The sequence below is a fragment of the Bombina bombina genome, chromosome 3 (assembly GCF_027579735.1).
Source record: "Bombina bombina isolate aBomBom1 chromosome 3, aBomBom1.pri, whole genome shotgun sequence".
In the NCBI taxonomy this organism is placed as follows: Eukaryota; Metazoa; Chordata; class Amphibia; order Anura; family Bombinatoridae; genus Bombina; species Bombina bombina.
This window is the reverse complement of record NC_069501.1, coordinates 348,779,349-348,800,899: the sequence shown is the minus strand read 5'-3', so window position 1 is coordinate 348,800,899 and position 21,551 is coordinate 348,779,349. Positions and strand designations below refer to the sequence as shown.

Here is a 21,551-nt window from a genome sequence, read left to right as displayed (position 1 = left end):
TGTACCTGGTTAAAATAATTACAAAGTTGCCTGTAAAATAAATATTAATCCTAAAATAGCTATAATATAATTATAATTTATATTGTAGCTATATTAGGATGTATTTTACAGGTAAGTATTTAGCTTTAAATAGGAATCATTTATTTAATAAGAGTTAATTTATTTCGTTAGATAAAAATTATATTTAACTTAGGGGGGTGTTAGTGTTAGGGTTAGACTTAGCTTTAGGGGTTAATACATTTATTAGAATAGCGGTGAGCTCCGGTCGGCAGATTAGGGGTTAATAATTGAAGTTAGGTGTCGGCGATGTTAGGGAGGGCAGATTAGGGGTTAATACTATTTATGATAGGGTTAGTGAGGCGGATTAGGGGTTAATAACTTTATTATAGTAGCGCTCAGGTCCGCTCGGCAGATTAGGGGTTAATAAGTGTAGGCAGGTGTCGGCGACGTTGAGGGGGGCAGATTAGGGGTTAATAAATATAATATAGGGGTCGGCGATGTTAGGGGTAGCAGATTAGGGGTACATAGGGATAACGTAGGTGGCGGCGATTTGCGGTCGGAAGATTAGGGGTTAATTATTTTAAGTAGCTTGTTGTGGGGGGCAAGTTAGGGGTTAAGAAATATAATATAGGGGTCGGCGGGGTTAGGGGCAGCAGATTAGGGGTACATAAGTATAACGTAGGTGGCGGTCGGCAGATTAGGGGTTAAAAAATTTAATCGAGTGGCGGCGATGTGGGGGGAGCTCGGTTTAGGGGTACATAGGTAGTTTATGGGTGTTAGTGTACTTTAGGGTACAGTAGTTAAGAGCTTTATAAACCGGCGTTAGCCAGAAAGCTCTTAACTCCTGCTATTTTCAGGCGGCTGGAATCTTGTCGTTAGAGCTCTAACGCTCACTTCAGAAACGACTCTAAATACCAGCGTTAGAAAGATCCCATTGAAAAGATAGGCTACGCAAATGGCGTAGGGGGATCTGCGGTATGGAAAAGTCGCGGCTGAAAAGTGAGCGTTAGACCCTTTAATCACTGACTCCAAATACCAGCGGGCGCCCAAAACCAGCGTTAGGAGCCTCTAACGCTGGTTTTGACGGCTACCGCCGAACTCCAAATCTAGGCCTAATTGAGGTGTACACCTAAAAAAAAAAAAAAAAAAAAAACTTAAAATGGTGTCAAAAGCGATAAATTCCTGTGTCAAAAATAGTCCTTAATGAAAAAATCGTCCTAAGTAAAGGAAATAAGGTGAATCCTCTGTGTTGTAAATAATTGTCAATGGTGTAGGTGCTGATAAAATAATATTTATCTTCTCAAATGTTGTATCAATGTTTAGGAAATCCTCTTGTACCTAACACATATGAGTTCATGCTGATAACAGGTTCCAATGTCTGTGCTCAGGAAGAAGGTTCCCTTATTCACTCCAGTTACATCAATACCTGATATCTCTCAGTGCTCTGGCCGTGTTATGAATTTAAAAAGAGCAGTAGATTGTTTTCTGATAAATGTAGTTCTGCACCTGTACCATGTGACAGCTATCAGCCAATAACAGACTCTTCCTGCATATGCTAAGTAGGAGCCGGAGCCTCAGGTCATTTAAAAGGCCAGCAGCAGCTGCACATGAAGTAAATGGGAGCTCCATTATGAATAAGGGAACCTTCTTCCTGAGCACAGACATTGGAACCTGTTATCAGCATGAACTCATATGTGTTAGGTACAAGAGGATTTCCTAAACATTGATACAACATTTGAGAAGATAAATATTATTTTATCAGCACCTACACCATTGACAATTATTTACAACACAGAGGATTCACCTTATTTCCTTTACTTAGGACGATTTTTTCATTAAGGACTATTTTTGACACAGGAATTTATCGCTTTTGACACCATTTTAAGTTTTTTTTTTTTTTTTTTTAGGTGTACACCTCAATTAGTTTTTTCACATCAATATATATATATATTTTTCAAAGTAACACACATATATATATATTTTTTTTTTCTCAACACTACGATTTTGTATTTGTATTTTGATTTTGATTTTTGGATTTTTGGATGAATTTTGGACATATTTTCTTTTGGATATTTTTTGGATGATTATTGGATGATTTTTTATGTTCTTTTTCACAGTCACAGTTTCACTTGTAATATTAGACTTTTAAGATAACATTGGAGCATTTGGATAACCCCCCTTTTTTCAGGACATTTGTATGTTTTGGATGAAATAGGCCTTTCTGGACAATTGCTTTAATGAACTTTTGCATTTGAACTCTAACCTTATATTTCAACCTGGACATATAATAGGATCTACAAGACTGGGTATTTACTCAAACATAAACATAGATTGTTGCGCAACTCTGCATACAGGGTGTACTTGGATGTATTGTTTTTATATTGTTTTTTATATTGTATTTTTATATTGTATTTTGAATTAAATATTGTTATTACCATATATTATCTTTTACAATCCACATTTTTAATTACACACTTTTATTATACATTCTATATACGCATTTACATATAGACATTTTAAAGTTTTAGACTTTGAGATTATATCTTTTACTATATTGATCGTGGACACCATCTTAAGCCACACAATCCCCTACTGGGGCAGTGTAGCGCTGTACCTTGGCATTCTATTTTTTACTGTACCCTCGGAATCTGGTTGGGAGATTCCGCCTATATTTGGTACGGCTTGTATGGTATTTATTGTGGCGCTGCTAGATATCAACTCATTTGCACTTGATGCAGCAGAGTGCTCAGAGATGAAAAGGCAGGACACACTGAGCGCGCACAACCGCATCTACATGCTGCACGCCGCTCCACTTGAACTGTGTCACATCCTTTAATCTCTGAGCGCTCAGCTACGGGACCTGACACAGCAGAGTGCTCGGAGATAACAGGACACACTGAGCACACACATCCGCATCTATACGCTGCGCGCCGCTCCGCTTGCAGTGTGTCACAGCCTTTAATCTCTGATCGCTCAGCTACGAGACCTGACACAGCAGAGTGCTCGGAGATAACAGGACACACTGAGCACACACATCCGCATCTATACGCTGCGCGCCGCTTCGCTTGCAGTGTGTCACAGCCTTTAATCTCTGATCGCTCAGCTACGAGACCTGACACAGCAGAGTGCTCGGAGATAACAGGACACACTGAGCACACACATCCACATCTATACGCTGCGCACCGCTCCGCTTGCAGTGTGTCACAGCCTTTAATCTCTGAGCGCTCAGCTACGAGACCTGACACAGCAGAGTGCTCGGAGATAACAGGACACACTGAGCACACACATCCGCATCTATACGCTGCGCGCCGCTCCGCTTGCAGTGTGTCACAGCCTTTAATCTCTGATCGCTCAGCTACGAGACCTGACACAGCAGAGTGCTCGGAGATAACAGGACACACTGAGCACACACATCCGCATCTATACGCTGCGCGCCGCTCCGCTTGCAGTGTGTCACAGCCTTTAATCTCTGATCGCTCAGCTACGGGACCTGACACAGCAGAGTGCTCGGAGATAACAGGACACACTGAGCACACACATCCGCATCTATACGCTGTGCGCCGCTCCGCTTGCAGTGTGTCACAGCCTTTAATCTCTGATCGCTCAGCTACGAGACCTGACACAGCAGAGTGCTCGGAGATAACAGGACACACTGAGCACACACATCCGCATCTATACGCTGCGCGCCGCTCCGCTTGCAGTGTGTCACAGCCTTTAATCTCTGATCGCTCAGCTACGAGACCTGACACAGCAGAGTGCTCGGAGATAACAGGACACACTGAGCACACACATCCGCATCTATACGCTGTGCGCCGCTCCGCTTGCAGTGTGTCACAGCCTTTAATCTCTGATCGCTCAGCTACGAGACCTGACACAGCAGAGTGCTCGGAGATAACAGGACACACTGAGCACACACATCCGCATCTATACGCTGCGCGCCGCTCCGCTTGCAGTGTGTCACAGCCTTTAATCTCTGATCGCTCAGCTACGGGACGTGATGCAGCAGAGTGCTCGGAGATAACAGGACACACTGAGCACACACATCCGCATCTATACGCTGCGCGCCGCTCCGCTTGCAGTGTGTCACAGCCTTTAATCTCTGATCGCTCAGCTACGGGACGTGACGCAGCAGAGTGCTTAGAGATGAAAAGGCAGGACACACTGAGCACGCACATCCGCATCTACATGCTGCACGCCGCTCCACTTGCAGTGTGTCCCATCCTTTAAACATCAAGGACATAATTTGCTTGAGCACAGGCTGTCACAACTGCATCATGATTATTTTATGCATATAGGGTACAGAAAGACATGTTTTGTCCTGTCAGCCATAATCTAATATACCAAGGTATCAGAGCTAAAGCTAGGGCTGCCAGGTGTCCAGTATTTTACCAACCTGTCCAGTACAATCTGTACAAAAATACCTAACACGTAAATGTCTATTTTTTTAAAGTCCCCTGAGTGGCAGCTGCAATTTAAAGACCTCCCCTATATGCTTTACAAATGTGCCCCAGAAAGAAGTAAACAATGCTTATAAAGCTATTTGTATTACTGACAGTGTGTGTTATGTGGAGACCCTGAGGTAAAATCTCTGCTATGTTTCTGTACTGTCAACCATGGGGATGTATAAACATTGCTCTGCATGCTACTGACAGTCTAGGGGAGCAAATCACTGCTTTATATGTGTTACTATCGGCTAAAAAGGGTAAAATAATTTACTTTTGTGTTACTGGCATTTAAGGGGACACAATCACTGCATGGTTGGTTAAAAATATAAGGCTGGCCAAGGATGAGGCCTGGAGTAGAGGTTTGGGTTAAGACCACTGTGTGATCCCATCTATTACGAATGCCCAGAAACCTGCAGGTTATCCAGTTTCTTTATAGAGGACAGCTGACAACCATAGCTGCAGCAGACTGCTTATTTCGTTTGGTTGATGAGTATTTGATCAACATCAATAGATAAGGTGAAATGGTAAAATGTTTTTATAATTCACTATTCTTTGGTGAAAAATAAATTATTTTGTAAAGCTTAGAATGCTATTTTGGTTGTGCTTTATAAAGTTTTTGATTTATGACAAAATATATAGTCCCTCATTCCAATCCAACAGACTTTACTATGTGAAAAAGCAAAATTCTGCAAATTTCCTAAATCAGCTATTTTATTTGCAGCAATTGCAGGTTACAGAATTTCCTTTCCCACAGACTTTGGAGACGAATTATCATTGTGCGAGCGGAGATGATCCGATATTGTGGATCATGTTCGCTGCACATCGATAAATGCAGACAGCATATGCTCTCAGCATTTATCATTGCACTCACAGCTCTGGTGAGCTGCTGGTGCAATACCGCCCCCTGCAGATTCGTGGCCAATCAGCCGCTAGCAGGGGGTGTCAATCAACCTGATCGTATTCGATTCGGGTTGATTTCTTACGATTTCTGTCTGCCGCCTCAGAGCAGGCGGACAGGTTATGGAGCAGCGGCCTTTAGACCACTACTTCATAACTTGTGTTTCCGGCAAGCCTGAAGGTTCCTCAGAAACACGGGGCATCAAGCGTCATACGGAGATTGGTAAATAGGCCCCTTTGACTGAAGCAATATATCCACAGCCAAAAGAAAACAATATGATTCAGTACCGGAGAAGGTGAATGCAATTACAAATATCAGATCAGTTTGTGTAAAAGGAACATTTTTATTATTTAAATGCTTAAATACCTAATCATTAATGAACAAACTCATAATAATTTACTAACGTACAAGTTTTTTGGATTAAAAGTGTGATTTGAATACAATTTTAACTTTAAAGGGACAGTAAAGTCAAAATGAAGCTTTTATGATTCAGATAGAGAGCTTTCCACTTTACTTCTATTATAAAATGTGCTTTGTTTTCTTGGTATCTTTTGTTAAAGAGTAAAGCTATGTAGTCTGATAGGAGCTTAAGAGTGTGCACGGCAGTAGTGCTTATAACTATGTAACAAAGTTGCTTCTAGATGGGCAAAGACATATGCACACCCCTGAACTTACCTTCCTGCTTTTCAACAAAGGATGACAAGAAAGAAAAATGATAACAGAAGTTGTTTAAAGTTGTATGCTCTATCCCACTGGTTTTTAACCCTGTCCTCAAGCCTCGCCAACAGGCCACAAGGCCACATTTTCAGGATTACCTTAGATGAGAGCAGGTACAAGAACCATGGGCGCGATCACATATACGGCGCAGGTTTCGGCACAAGCGTGGGAACCTGCGCCGCCCGTAATTTCACCTCGCACATCGGGGTATTACATATACTGCACCATTAGATGCTAAACTGGTGTAAGTAGGACAAACTGCCGATCTTCTGAAATGTGCGCAAATACACATTTTAGTTGTCGCAAGTAACTTACGCCAGTATTTTATCCACGGAAAGTTTCAATAAAGAGTAGTTTTATGCTAATTAGGCTAACACTCGTAAAAATGATCCGCGATTTCATATAAAAATGCGACACATAATTCTGCTATTCAAAATTCATATATAAACCCATATATAAAGAGATGAAGGTAATACAATTATGATTTCCCATTGTTCTCTCCTCCAAGTATTGTTGATTGTTTTGAGAAGAAATTTAAAGTAAATAAGCAAGTATATGTCCACAATGTAATAAAGTACCTACAAGCTCAATCCATTTGATTATGTTGTGGCTTCAAACTATTTCAAATACCAACCAATATCATAGTATACTGTCCCTTTAACCTTGAGATGCTGCTTAAATGTATGTGTTTGTTAAGGCTTCCAGGGAGTTACGTTGCTTTTTTAGTCAGTCCAAGGGTTGCTGTGCCTGCAATTTGTGGCGAGATGAGAATGGAGCAGATTTTCTGAATTCTGCGCGAGTAAGTCCTTACGCTGTATATTGGACACCAAATTGCGCGTCTGTTCTATGTTAGTCTATGGGTAAAAAAAATACGTCCGAAGGGTGAAATATACGCGCGTAACTTGTATGCTACGCCGTATATGTAATACCAAAATCACGTAAAATCTGGCGTCACCGGCTTTTTACAGGTGACGCTGCATATGTAATGGAGGCCCATGTTTACTAATCAGCTGATTCTTTCACCTGTGCTCTAGTACAGAAATCCTCAAAATGTGACCTGTTAGAGAGGCTTGAGGACAGGTTTGAAATGCAACGCTCTATCCAAATCATGAAAGAAAAATGTCCCTTTAAGTGATCAAGCCTTCTGAATAAGATGCATGCAAAATTCATGTTAAAACTCACAAAAAAAAACATATTTTCTGATGGATTGGAATACTGTTGATGAGATTTCTCAATTAAAAATACTGACAGCTTTCTGCAGCGTTACAAAAAAAAAACAACAACATATGAAAACCCAATCATAGCTCTTCACATGGCCCCAAAACAACAACATAGTATTTTTCTTTCTTACACAGTTTTCATTCTCTCACGGCTTCATGTCTTTATCTCTTAAAAAAACCTCTTGGTCAGAAATACGTCACTGTGCCAGGTTTTTGTGACGCAGTATGTTAGGGTTTACCTGAAGGTTTGCACTTGCAACGGTTCCTTTTGATTCTGCCCGCGCAGCTGAAAAACTTCTTTGGATGCTTTTTTAAGCATTTTTTCTGCTGCTTGTTCTTGTCGTTGTTCGAATTTGGTCTGTCTTGTCTGAATATGAAAAATTAGAGGTATTAGTAAATTGAGCATACATGACAGGAGAAATAAAATGGTTTATTTTCAGCAGTAAACAATTTTTGTAGACAGATCATGTTTTCCCTTCACAATTCCAGAAAAAAAAACATGTATTATTTAAAAATGGATCCCTAGTTTTGCTCTCTGTCTCCCATATTTTGTAGAATATTTCCACTTGCAAAAAAAATACATAACTTATAATGTTGATTTTACATAATTTGATGCATACATATACTAATATAAATTAGATACCTATAATAATAATAATAAAAATAAAAAATCTTCCTAATAAAAACTCTAACTTAACTCTTTAGCTGCCCATGTATTAAAGGGACACATAAAGGAAATGGTTTAAAGTTTCACACTAGTATCAAGGTACATAAAGCGGCCAGTCCTGATGATATTCCTGGACATGTGTTAAGATCCTGTGCTGGAGTATTGGATACAGTAATTGCTGATATTTTTAATCTGTCTCTGGCTCAAACAACCGTTCCTACATGCTTTAAGGAAACCATCATCATTCCTGTGCCTAAACAATCGACAGCAGTCTGTTTTAATGACTTTCGCCCCATTGCACTCACTTCAGCCTTTATGAAATGTTTCGAGAGGCTGGTCATGGCCTATTTTAAAACTTGCCTACCACCTGCATTGGATCCTAACCAATATGCGTATCGCCAAAATAGGTCAACAGAAGATGCTATCTCGTCAGCTCTGCATTTTGCCCTCACTCATTTAGATCACAATAACACCTATGTGAGAATGTTGTTTATTGATTTTAGTTCGGCATTTAACACAGTTGTTCCTATTAAGCTGGTTGCCAAACTCCATGATCTTGGCATTAATACTTTATTATGCAACTGGATTCTGGACTTCTTGACAGACAGACCGCAATCAGTAAAAATTGGTAATCACATCTCATCTACTCTGACCCTTAATACTGGTGTTCCACAAGGGTGTGTATTTAGTCCACTGCTATACTCTCTTTTTACTCATGACTGTTTGCCTAAGTATGTATCCAATAGTATCATCAAGTTTGCTGATGACACCACTGTGATAGGCCAGATCAGTAACATAGATGAATCCGCTTATAGAGAAGAAATAAGGCATCTGGCTACTTAGTGTGCTGAGAATAACCTGGACCCAAACACCAAAAACTAAAGAAATCATTATTGATTTTAGGAAATCCAATCACTGTTTACATTTGCCCATTTATATAAATGGAACTGAGGTTGAACGTGTATCAAGTTTCAAGTTTCTGGGCACACACATCTCTGAGGATTTGACTTGGTCTTTGAACACCTCAACTTTAGTGAAAAAAGCACAACAACGTCTCTATTTTTTAAGATCACTGAAAAAAGTTAATTTATCTACTCAGATTTTAATTAATTTTTATCGCTGTACTATTGAGAGTATTCTCACTAACTGTATCACAGTATGGTATGGAAACTGTACTAATTCTGATCGCAATTCGCAAAGTTCTGCAACGGGTAGTTAAAACCGCCCAGTATATTTTAGGTGCTCAGTTACCTACCATTGAAGATCTTCAAAGCAGACGTAGCCTTTTAAAGGCTTATCGAATTATTCATGATCCCTTCCATGTTAGCAACAGACTATTTGCCCTTTTACCATCTGGGAGACGTTACAGAAGTTTAAAAGGACAAACTGCTAGGTTTCGGAATAGTTTCTTTCCAAGAGCCATTACCCTGCTAAATAATAACTTTTAAAAATCTCTCTTATGCTTCTAGTTTTTTTTTCAATTTTTTATCTTTTTATCCTTCTGATGATTAGATTTTTTTATTATAATGAAGAAAGTGCTAAATTAATGGTTTTCATTTAATTTATTGATTATCCTGTTAATGGTCCTTTTTCACCTCACTCTTTATTCACATAACACATATACTATAAAATACACATGTGTTTCATATAAAACACTCACGATTCACATTATATACATAATGCAAATATACACATATGTGTGCAAGATGACCAATTTTTTATATTACATTTTTTTAAACATATATATAGTCTTTTGTATGGAACTGATTTTTCTTTTTGCACTTTATTACACTTGCATTGTATTTATTTTTGCGGTATAGAAATTTTTTGCACAAGTCACTTGAATTTTTGCTATCTATTAGTCTTATCATTATAGTGCTATTTGTGTATAGGATTGGTTAGATTTTCAAATATAATTTCGTTGTCTCTGTTTTCCTACTTTGTACAATGACAATAAAACGAATCTAATCTAATCTAATCAATTGTATACCTGGTAAAAGGTTTGGGATTCCTCTGTTTTCCTAAATAATAATGTTGAAAAGTGATGTACTTGCAATACATAGCTAATGGTTTAATTGGTAAGAAAAAATAAATAGGTGAACGGATTTTATAAAAGCTCAGTAAACCCTATGCATAATATTGTTTTGGCACAAACTGTATACAGTATTTTATTTTCAGATACCATATGCAAAATTATCAAGATTCAAAACGTATAGGTTAGATACCTGTCTTTCCGCTTCTACCAACAAATTCCGGAATCTCTCATCTCGCAACACCCACTGGGGTAGTTCACTCTGCCCGCGTAGTTGTACCTCCTCAAGGCGTTGCTTAAGCTCTCTCAGAGAGTGTATCTCCTCATTTAATTGCCTTTGTCTGGTTCTGGATGCCTGGAGATCCAGCTCCAGGTCAAGAGAAGTTCTGGCCATAATCTCAGCCATGGTAGATTGACAGGACTGCTGAAATACCAAAAATTCAAACTGAGAACAAGTAGTGCATATAACATTCAAATATATTGCTCAATTGTAGGAGCTTAGACTACTGCCGGATTGTAGGATCTTACACTATATATACTAAACCAGCGGTACCACTATTATTGATATAAAGAAAATCTCCTGATCAATAAGAATACGTTAATGTCTAAGGTAAAGCCCAGCACACTTCACTTATATACCTGTGTCTACTTATATTCTAATACATGTTCATGGAGCAACTTCTACTATTGCTTAAATGTTGATAAAGTGTGAGTATGGCTGTGTATTTTGTTTAATAAACAATAGAATGAAAGACAATGTGAATAATTAGTACCACGTAGGATATAATCATTTATTACACCCATATTATTGTTTTCATCTGGAAATATATATATGTGGTGGTGACATCATTCACTATGTTGACTCTTTCAACTTAGTTTATGTATCTTGTCTGTTTCCCCCACACATTTGGTCCTAAATATTGGACTAAAGAAATAATATTAGAGACTTTTCTCACTTTCCCTTTCTTTAAACCTTTGGAATTTATATTTGAGTTATTTTATTTTTTGCACATTTTATTTTTTTAGCTTATTTAGCTTAGTGTTTTTTTTGTGCATGGAAACACAAACAAATTATTAATACATTTTTGAAGTATTTAGAAAACAATAGTATATATATATATATATATATATATATATATATATATATATATATATATATATTACCATTCTGTTTAATACTGACCTTTGTTACTGTGTTACTGACAAGCAAATGGATAACAATAACACATTAGGTCACATTTATATCAATATCAGAAAACAAACGCAAACTGTCCATAGGATTTGTCACCATATAGGTTATAGGGGAAGCAGGACATTGTGGCTCATGAATATAGGAATATTGCTGTACATCACAGTCATACATCAGGATGGCATTTCCTCTCCTTCAGAGCTAGTATCTCAGTGATTACACCTACAAGTTATTTATAGAGACATTCTAGTGCAAATATTTTTTTTTACATGCTTTAATTTGTTAGAGCTTGTCATTATAGTCCAACTAGCCCTGCAAGTCTATGGCATCTATTTATAAAGCTGCTTAGGTAGTTTGGGGCCATTTTGGTGCAGACTCACTCATGCAAGCCTATAAAAAAAAGTTAAGAAGCAGCGATCATAGGTAGACCTATAGGTGGTGCAGCCAGTGCCACTGCATCGGGGCCCGAGGGCTGGGAGGCCCACACAAAATCCCAAAAAAATTGTAAAAAAAGTGTTCTGCTTTTTTTTTGGATCACGACCGGACTGTGCCAACTGCTGATGTCACATGACATGAGGGGACCAACCAGAGTCCAAATACTGTCACAGGCTTAAAGTAAAAATTATGGTATCTGTAATCTGCTTAGATTTTCTTATGTGAGAAACAGTACCAGACCGTGCCAGTGTCATGTGACATGCAAAGCTACTCATGCTACAGTGCTGTGCACTGTAAAGCTTGGTAATTGATTGCTAAGCCCTAACTGGGCAACCATCCAATCCCACTGCATTGGAAAAGGTCCTACTGGGGTTACAACTGTTACCAGGCAACTGCTCTTTTAGGACTGGTGGTGGGGATTGTTCAGGGGGGCCTGACTATCTTCGGCGCATGTAGCAGAATGCTATAGCACGGCGGGCACGTGTGGTGTTCAACATCTGCAGCTGCAGACAAGTTCTCTCTTCAGTCTTGTGGCTGTGTGACTCATCTCACTCCCTCTGCAAGAGCGCCAAGCAAGATAAATTGTCAATGTGTGCAGTCAGTGGAGTGGACTGTGTATACCATCTGGCAAGCGACTTGTCAGGTGGGAAAGGAATTATAGGATAATGCTGATGTCCTCATTGTCCTGTTGTAATATTTAAGACAAGAAGTATTCACTGTGTGATAGATATGAAAACACACTGAACTCTTTGGAGACTGATAGAACTGTAATCAGAGGGAATATAAGCTTTTCAGCCAACTGACACTCTTATGTTAACAACATTACAAACTCTTAAAGGAGAAAGTAAGTGGTACTTATACCAATTTTAATAAATCACCAAATTTAATAAATACAAGTATTCTGAGGCAAAAAAATGAATTAGATATGAAAAAGGCCACAGTAGACTATAGTTCTTTAAGTCTCAAGCTATATTTTATAGATTTGGTAAGTCTGAGCGCTATAAGATTGCAGAAAGTTAAAAAGATTACTATGTTTAAAAAAAGGTAATGTAATTTTAAACAATGACAATTTAATGTGTGAGGACTAGCATTATATAACGCTCTGAGTTAGATGAGAACAGAGATAATATGTTGGCTTCTTGAGATTCTATTGACTTACCTAACATTAACTCTCAGCAATAGTAGAAGTGAAACTGACCACCAATATCAGCTAGAGAAGTCAGCCTTGGTCATGTTGCTGGAGGGCCCAAAATAAAAATCTTGCACCAGGGCCCTTTGTTCATTAGGTCCGCCACTGGCAGCGATAATATAACTGCTGCTTCTTAATGTGTCCTCAACCTCAGAGGTTGTGACAGCCTTGACTTGTTCTTCCAGGATGACTGACAAGCCCAACTGCAAGTGAGCAGGGGGCTGAGTTGCATGCAGGATTGTGGGTGCAGTCTTAAATTCCGTCTCTAGCTGCATGCGGACAGATTCTCTCAATGAGAACCTTGTATGCATGGATATTCATAAATAGGGTCCTATGTGTTTAACTTTCCACAAAGCATTTAAACACCTAGTTAAAGTACTGCTTGGAAGAAGCAGCAAACTACTGGTTCTAAGCTCACATGGACGGGGGCCATTGCACAACGCAGCCATGCGATGTGACTGCCAAATGCTGATTTGCAGGGTTGGTTGTACTAAAATGAAATGCTCTAATGAATCAAAACATGCCATTTTTGCACACAAAATGTCTTAAATTTGGCATGAAAAATACTCTCTAAAGCATTTTTGCTACAAGTGATATGACACCTCATACCTGTTTATAGCGCAGAGTTCGCCTTTCCAGTGTATTTCGGATAAATGATGACTTCCTTGGCAGTGTAGAACTATCACTATCACTCCGATACAGCTGCAAAGACAGATAAACAGTAATCAAAGAAATATATTTAAATCAACACTGAAATTATATTCCCCTTGAAATGTTCAATTCATTCACAGTACACATTGATTATTTATTTTTTAAGCATTTGTGACAAATACCTTGGAAAGTTGTTTTTTTTTCCCCCAGAGTGGATTTGATTTAAATCACTAGTCAGGAAGACTAAATTCAAATAATGTTTTTCTACATAAAGGTCTCAAACTTTCTTTCTGCAACTCTATTTTACTGCAATCTTCTATTCACTGAGCTTCTTGATACTTAGTAAGGGGTTGGTTCTGTGTACATAGAATTGCAGGGGAACAATGGAATTAAAAGAACAGTAAAGTCAAAATGTATTTCTATTATCTAATTTGCTTTGTTCTTTTGGTGCCCTTTGTTCAAAATCATACTGAGAAAGGATCATGAGCAGCAATGCACTACTAGAAGCTAGGTGTTGATTGGTGGCTGCACAGATTGGTTCACCTAATGTGTTCAGCTTGCTCCCGGTAGTGCATTGCAGCTCCCTCAACAAAGGATACTAAGAAAATGAAGAAAATGTGATAAGTAAATTTGATAAGTAAATTTTTGTTTAAAGTTGTGTGTTCTATCTAAATCATAAAATCTACATTTTGGATTTATGTCTCTTTAAGGTCTACAACTTTGTATGTTTAGTTTATAACATCTTTGCTATGAGAAATAAGAAAACAAAAACTGCTGGTTGAAGACATGCTAGCCAGTTCACCACTAGAGGGAGTTACAGCTCATACACTTGCAAATCACCATGATCCTTTCATTGTGTTGCTAGCGCTGTTCATCTAAAACATCAGATTTCTCTTCTTTTACATCTATGTTTTATTCTGCGTAACATATTTACAAACCTAGAGCCATATAATAACTCTGAAACTCGAGGGTCTTAAAGGGATATTATATTGTTAATTAATAATTATGAAGGGCTTTGTATCACCCTCATATCATTTCATTCAAATGTCTAAGTGACTGCCTAAGTGACAGTCTTAGAGCATATGCATATTCTGGTTGGTGCACACTGCATATGCACCAATAAATGCATCCCTATGCTCTTACATCAGCACTTTACACGCATTGCTAAAGACACATGCACAAGCTTCTATGAGACTACCCAGGTTTACTCTTAAACAAAGGATACCAAGAGAATAAAGCAAATGCTTAAATTGCATGCTCTATGTAAACCATGCTTCACAGAGCCTTTAAATCTCTCTGACAGTCTAAAATAAGTAATGCTGCTATATGTTATGTCTCAAGGCTACACCTAAAGAGTTCTATTTTGAAAATGCTCAATTTCATGTTCAATATTATTTTTTTTCTAAAGTAGGATTTAAAGGTTAATTTAGACTCACTCTGCAAACATACTGACTCCGTGCACCGGGTGAAAATGTCTGTGAGCGAACAATAGTGCTGCTGCGTACAAATGGCGATCCACAAGCACGGCGACATCGTCTGTCTTTTGGGAGACTTGTAACTTCATCTGGGAAGGTATCCTCTGTGTTTGTCTCTTTATCCACCTATGAGTGTTATCCATAGAAACATTTGCAATGTGGTTATCCATTATTTTTTTCAACAGACCATTAAAACTAAATTACATTTTTAAACTGTAATATTGCTCGCTCAGGGTTTTCAGCCAAACTAAATATTGTATTCAGAGTCTGCCAATTGTTTTGCTTTCATTATTTAAGTGCTGTGCTTTTTTGTGTGTGTGTGTTTTATGGAGAATTTCAATGTATGTTTTTTTTTTAACTTGTGTTTGTTAACCTTCACTTGGGATGTGTAAAAGGGACAGTGACTGTTGAATAAAAAAAATATAATATGCAAAGTGTGTTCAAAATAAGTTAAACATATCTATAAATTAACATACTTGCTGCAAGATTAAGTTTTTTTTTTTTAAAAAACCTTTGAAATCCTTCCCTTTAAAGGGAAAATCTACCTGATTTTTTTATTGTTCAAAAGATAGACAACACCTTTACTACCCATTCTCCAGCTTTGCATAACCAACATTGTTATATTAATATACTTTATAACCTCTAAAATTGCTTGTTTCTAAGCCCCTGCAGGCCCACCCCTTATCTCAGTGCTTTACTACAGCTTTTTACAATCGTGCACAACAGCCAGACAGTGCTAGTTTGTGTGTGCCATATTGATATCTTTGTGCTCACTCTTTTGGAGAATAATAATGGGTTCCCACACTAATTGGCTAAAATGCAAGATTGTAAAACCACTGAAATAAAGGGCAGTCTGCTGGGGCTTAAATACAGGTAATCATAGAAGTTAAAAGTATTTTACTATAACAATGTTGGTTATGCAAAACTGGGGAATGGATAATAAAGGGATTATCTATCTTTTTTATTTTTAAACAATAACAATTTTCAAGTAGACTGTTGACCCAAAGCCTCACATTTTTTTCTCAAATGTACAGCCAATAGTTCTAGGTGAGCACCAGAATCAGCCTGCCTGAAATTATTAATTCATTATACATGTGTAGCATATCTGCTCAGGGAAACTGGGCAGCATGACTGAGCAGAATCGGAAGGGAAAGGGTCCGGCAGCAACCTTACCTTGGGCTGTACCACAGACTGCTGCTAACTTCGAGAACAAGAAAAAGTGGGTGTACAGAGATCATCAAGGGAAGAATAGTAAATGTATGCATATATTTAACCTGCTATGAATGTGTTTTGCACATCACAACATTTTCATTTACAGTCCCTTTAAACACAGGGTTAGACTTCATTAGCAGGCAAAGGAGCCATTGGATCTGTGTATGTTACACAGTTTCAGCAGCATACGTTCCATTGTTCCCTGGCTAGTATTTAGGACTGGGAGGCTGAGGCAAGGTTAGGTGGTCCATGGGTAGTGTTACCGGAGTCTAGGAGCATTCTATGGGTGCAGTTAAGGCAATCTGAGCATGTGTCTGGGCATTGCACAGTTTTGCTGTGTTAGTCCAGAACACTTATAAAGAAGGGAGATTGTTTAGAGTGTAAGAAGCATAGTTGGGTGTCAGTTGTGTTTCTTTTTATTATGTGCAGTTTTGTTTCTAATCATCATTTTATTAGCAAAGGTTAATTATATTTATGGGGCTTCTGGTATTTTATTGCATAACAAAATAATTATGGAATATAATCACCAGTCCCACGGGTGTATTTTAAAGCAAATAAGATTTGACATGTATTTAATTTCAGTTTTTATTAGGCATTTGACTTTCCTGACATTTTTAACATATAGGGGCCGATTTATCAAGGGCCGAATGACCCCTGATGCCCCTGTTTCCACGTGAGACTTCAGGCTCACCGGAAACAGCAGTTATGAAGCTGCTCCTTAACCGGTCTGCCTGGTCTGAGGCTGCAGACATCAATCCGCCCGATCCTATACGATCGGGTTGATTGACACCCCCTGCTAGTGGCCGATTGGCCGTGAATCTCTAGGGTGTGGCATTGCACAAGCAGTTCAGCGATGTCTGTCTGGCATGATACGCTACAGCATATCGTGTTGGACAGACATTGATAAATCTGCCCCATAGTATGTAGTTTGTTGCAAATATCTAACTTTACCTTGACAGGCTCATTCTTGATAGAATCATACAGATCTGTCTGTTCTGCACTCTCAGACTCAAGCACAGCATTGCCATAAATAGGTTCTGAATAATGTGGACTCATCGGCGTACAATTACTATGGCATCCACTGTCAACAGAGTCTGCTTGCCAGCTCCTGCCAAAAATCGAATCAAATCAAAAGATTTAAATTAAATCAGTGCCGAGCAAGTTCGGAACACACATGGTCACATATCAATATTTTGCATATAAACACACAATTGACTTTATATTTATTATACATGTTCAGTGGCGCAGGGCAAGAGGTAGGTAAGGTTGCAGGGCACCTTCTATCTGCTATTGTTCCTGTTTTGAATTTAACATTTTCAGTGTTTAATTTTATTTAATTTAAAAGATCTGAGTAAAGATCAAATTAAACATCAAAATCAGATTTTGGAAAATAAAATAATTACCAATACCCATACATAACCAAATGATCTTGCATTTATGTCCAATAACACAAGTTGCAAATGCCCCTTTAACAAAAGGAATGTTAGGAGATGTCAATTTGCCCAAACAGACGAACCATTGTTTTTCATGGTGAAATGTTGTGAAACAGATCATTAGACTTTATTCAGTGATTAGGATGACTGACAGTGTATACAGGTTGTACCTCTCTGATATGGCTTCAGCCTGATCTTCCTTCCGTTCCATTTCTAAGATTTCCTCCTCTGTGTACTCCAGCTTCACTCTTTCTGTTTCTAGTTCAAGTTCCACGGCTTGCAGCTGAGCTGTGGTTCGAGCTAAAAGAGCCGACACTGCATCCTGATGGAGACAGCAACGGTTACAGTCTTTCTTGTAAACACTTGTCCCCACCAACCAACCCAAGTTTGGGAATAATTATTATCAGCCAATGGACAATATATACAGTACCGATATATCACTTGTCCCTAAACATACATTTCCTAATAAGCTCCATTTAAATTGAAACAACATTTATCTAACCCTTTTCAAACAAACAAAAAGTTATATTGCTGCTCGTTTATATTCATGATAAAAAATCTTTGCCTACATCATCCCAAGAAAATCTTATTTGGAAGCCTATCAGCCCAGCAGTGAAACAGTTAATTAGCTTTCATAAGAGCGAGGTCAGTATAACTCACGGCTAGTGTTGGGCCTCTGACCGCGCTCCTGGCCGCTGTTGCAGCGAAGACAGGCCCCAGTGATTCGTCTCGGCATCCCACGTGGAGAGACACCGAGACCAGTCTGACAGCAGCTGCAATTCTCTAGGCGCACGCGGCCGCACGCTGCCTAGATTTAAAGGGCCTAATTTCAGGAACTCCCACCTGAAAGGCACAGGTGTGGGAGGTCCTATAAAAGGCTACTCAGTGCCTCACTCTGTACTGAGTTATTGCCTTGGAAGGTTCTTTCCATGGGTCCTGCTCCTCTGCTGACATTCTTGGGTATGCTTATAATGCTGCTGAGACCAAAGACCCCTGTTGTGATGCTGATGCATGCTTCTACTACTGCTGAGACCAAAGAACTCTGCTAGCATACTTGGCTATGCTAATACGGCTGCTGAGACCAAAGACCTCTGCTGACATATTTGGGTATGCTTATTCTGCAGCTGAAACCAAAGACCCCTGTTGTGATGCTGATGCCTGCTTCTACTACTGCTAGTACTCGCTGAGTTCTGTGCTTGTTGAAAGACTTGTACCTACTTACATATGTTATCTTGTTTCTGGACATTTCACTAAATATCTTATCAACAGTACTCGCTGAGTTCTGTGCTTGTTGAGAGACTTATTTTTGAAGTTGTATTGTAAGATTTATTCTGGCACAGTATTGTTCTCGGTTTGTTTCTTCTGTCTCTGCATACCATTTATTCAGTAGAGATTACTCTAGAAAGACTTTCTTGTTTTTGGTTGTAATTCCTGCATACTGAGTTTCAGACACCTCCCGCAACCTTACACTTGGGTAACTATTCCCACTAATACCGGAACGTAGAGTACAAAGGATCCCTATATACAAACTAATTTTATGACTATTACCACCCAAAAACGGCAAATATATAAAGAGAACACTGTTTTTTCAGCGTTCACTGTACCAGTTATTTAACAAAAAAAAAAAGTTATATACATTCCTCCCCTAATAAGCATAGCACAATAATTTAAGTAATAACTGTGTTCCTATGTGTGTCTTTCACATCTTTAATTTTAACATATATATATTGAAATAAAAGTTAGGTTTTAGATTTTGCTCCAGTGAGCTATTTTCTATGGGTAGGCTACGTCCCCTTAATTATACTGTACTTTAGTGTGCCCCTTAATTATACTTTAGTGTGCCCATTAATTATACTTTAGTGTGCCCCGTAATTATACTTTAGTGTGTCCCTTAATTATACTTAAGTGTGCCCCTTAATTATACTTAAGTGTGCCCCTTAATTATACTTAAGTGTGCCCCTTAATTATACTTTAGAGTGCCCCTTAATTATACTTTAGTGTGCCCCTTAATTATACTTTAGTGTGCCCCTTAATTATACTTTAGTGTGTCCCTTAATTATACTTTAGTGTGCCCCTTAATTATCCTTTAGTGTGCCCCTTAATTATCCTTTAGTGTGTCCCTTAATTATACTTTAGTGTGTCCCTTAAATATATTATAGTGTGCCCCTTAAATATATTATAGTGTGCCCCTTAATTATACTTTAGTGTGTCCCTTAATTATACTCTAGTGTGCCCCTTAATTATACTTTAGTGTGTCCCTTAATTATACTTTAGTGTGTCCCTTAAATATATTATAGTGTGCCCCTTAAATATATTATAGTGTGCCCCTTAATTATACTTTAGTGTGCCCCTTAATTATACTTTAGTGTGTCCCTTAATTATACTCTAGTGTGCCCCTTAATTATACTTAAGTGTGCCCCTTAATTATACTTTAGTGTGTCCCTTAATTATACTCTAGTGTGCCCCTTAATTATACTTTAGTGTGCCCCTTAATTATACTTTAGTGTGTCCCTTAATTATACTCTAGTGTGCCCCTTAATTATACTCTAGTGTGTCCCTTTATTATACTCTAGTGTGTCCCTTAATTATACTCTAGTGTGCCCCTTAATTATACTTTAGTGTGCCCCTTAATTATACTCTAGTGTGCCCCTTAATTATACTCTAGTGTGCCCCTTAATTATACTTTAGTGTTCCCCTTAATTATACTTTAGTGTGCCCCTTAATTATACTCTAGTGTGTCCCTTAATTATACTCTAGTGTGCCCCTTAATTATACTTTAGTGTGTCCCTTTATTATACTCTAGTGTGTCCCTTAATTATACTCTAGTGTGCCCCTTAATTATACTTTAGTGTGTCCCTTAATTATACTCTAGTGTGCCCCTTAATTATACTTTAGTGTGCCCCTTAATTTTCTTCATTCAGCACTGCCCTTTCAGTGGCTCTTAGGATTGTACCTGAGTAGATATTTGTAGCGGTACCCTAGTTTTTCCTGACTGGTGAATCTGTAAGCTTATGGACCTTATAACTGTTACTTACTTGATTGTGTAGCCATAGTTTACTTTTAATTAGAGTTTTCATTAAAAGCCTAATTTGTTTAAGTGCTTCGCTGCAAAAGTGGAATTGTTTTAAAGTAAATTGATTTTATTGTTTTTGAGGTAACAGTTACAAAATAGCTGTTTTCTATAATATGTAATTGAATCACAATGGCAATGATGTGACAGATCCACAGCTAAAATGTCTGATGGGATTTTTATGAAAAGTTGGCACATAGGTAGGAACTTTCTAATATTTCTATTACACCCCCCCCCCCCCCCACACACACACACACACACAAACACACACACACACACACACACACACACACACACACACACACACAAACAAAACTAATCAACAAACAATATTCTCCAAGATATATGTATGTTAAATTGTTATGTTTTCTGGGTATCTAAAGCATGTGTTGTAGAAAACTATTATTTCACATATGGGCAGTAGATGTTTTATGTGCAGAGCTTCCTGACTGCAAATACAACACATATTTAACAGATTGATTTAGTTTTGTTTTGAGGTGTGATGTATGTCTAGCTACAGGACCCTGGCCAGATCAGAACAAACCTAACAGACAGACTGACCACCCACTATTAAATATCAGCCCAACTGATTTATATGTTCCTTAAATATGAGTTTATCAACATTATTAAAAGCCATAGGTATTCCTTCCCGCCAAGAAAAACACCCTTTTTTATTAATGGCATGTAAAATTTTGAGAATTAGCATTCTAATATTAATGTTATATTTGAATTTATTTGAAAGGCTAGTCAGAAAAGCAAACAATTACTAGTCCACTCAATGTCAAAGGGACATACTAATCGATTTCTTTCTAGCTTGCCTACAAACAAAGCATGCAACACATATACCGTATTATCATATTTTTATTTTATTTTAAATAAAAAAAAAATGGTTAAAGCAAATACTATTTGAATTGAAGG

General features: G+C 38.1%; 1 protein-coding gene across 1 annotated transcript in view; it reads right to left on the bottom strand.

Moving 5' to 3' along the window:
• Positions 1-21,551, bottom strand: part of WWC3 (WWC family member 3) — a 515,363-nt gene that overhangs the window by 6,205 nt on the left and 487,607 nt on the right. Inside the window, exons 18-23 of the mRNA XM_053705277.1 lie at positions 17,734-17,885; positions 17,082-17,238; positions 14,880-15,044; positions 13,402-13,494; positions 10,173-10,400; positions 7,520-7,647 (exon numbers count right to left, since the gene is read on the bottom strand). Coding sequence (XP_053561252.1) covers positions 7,520-7,647; positions 10,173-10,400; positions 13,402-13,494; positions 14,880-15,044; positions 17,082-17,238; positions 17,734-17,885 — 923 coding nt within the window. The remainder of the gene's footprint in view (positions 1-7,519; positions 7,648-10,172; positions 10,401-13,401; positions 13,495-14,879; positions 15,045-17,081; positions 17,239-17,733; positions 17,886-21,551) is intronic.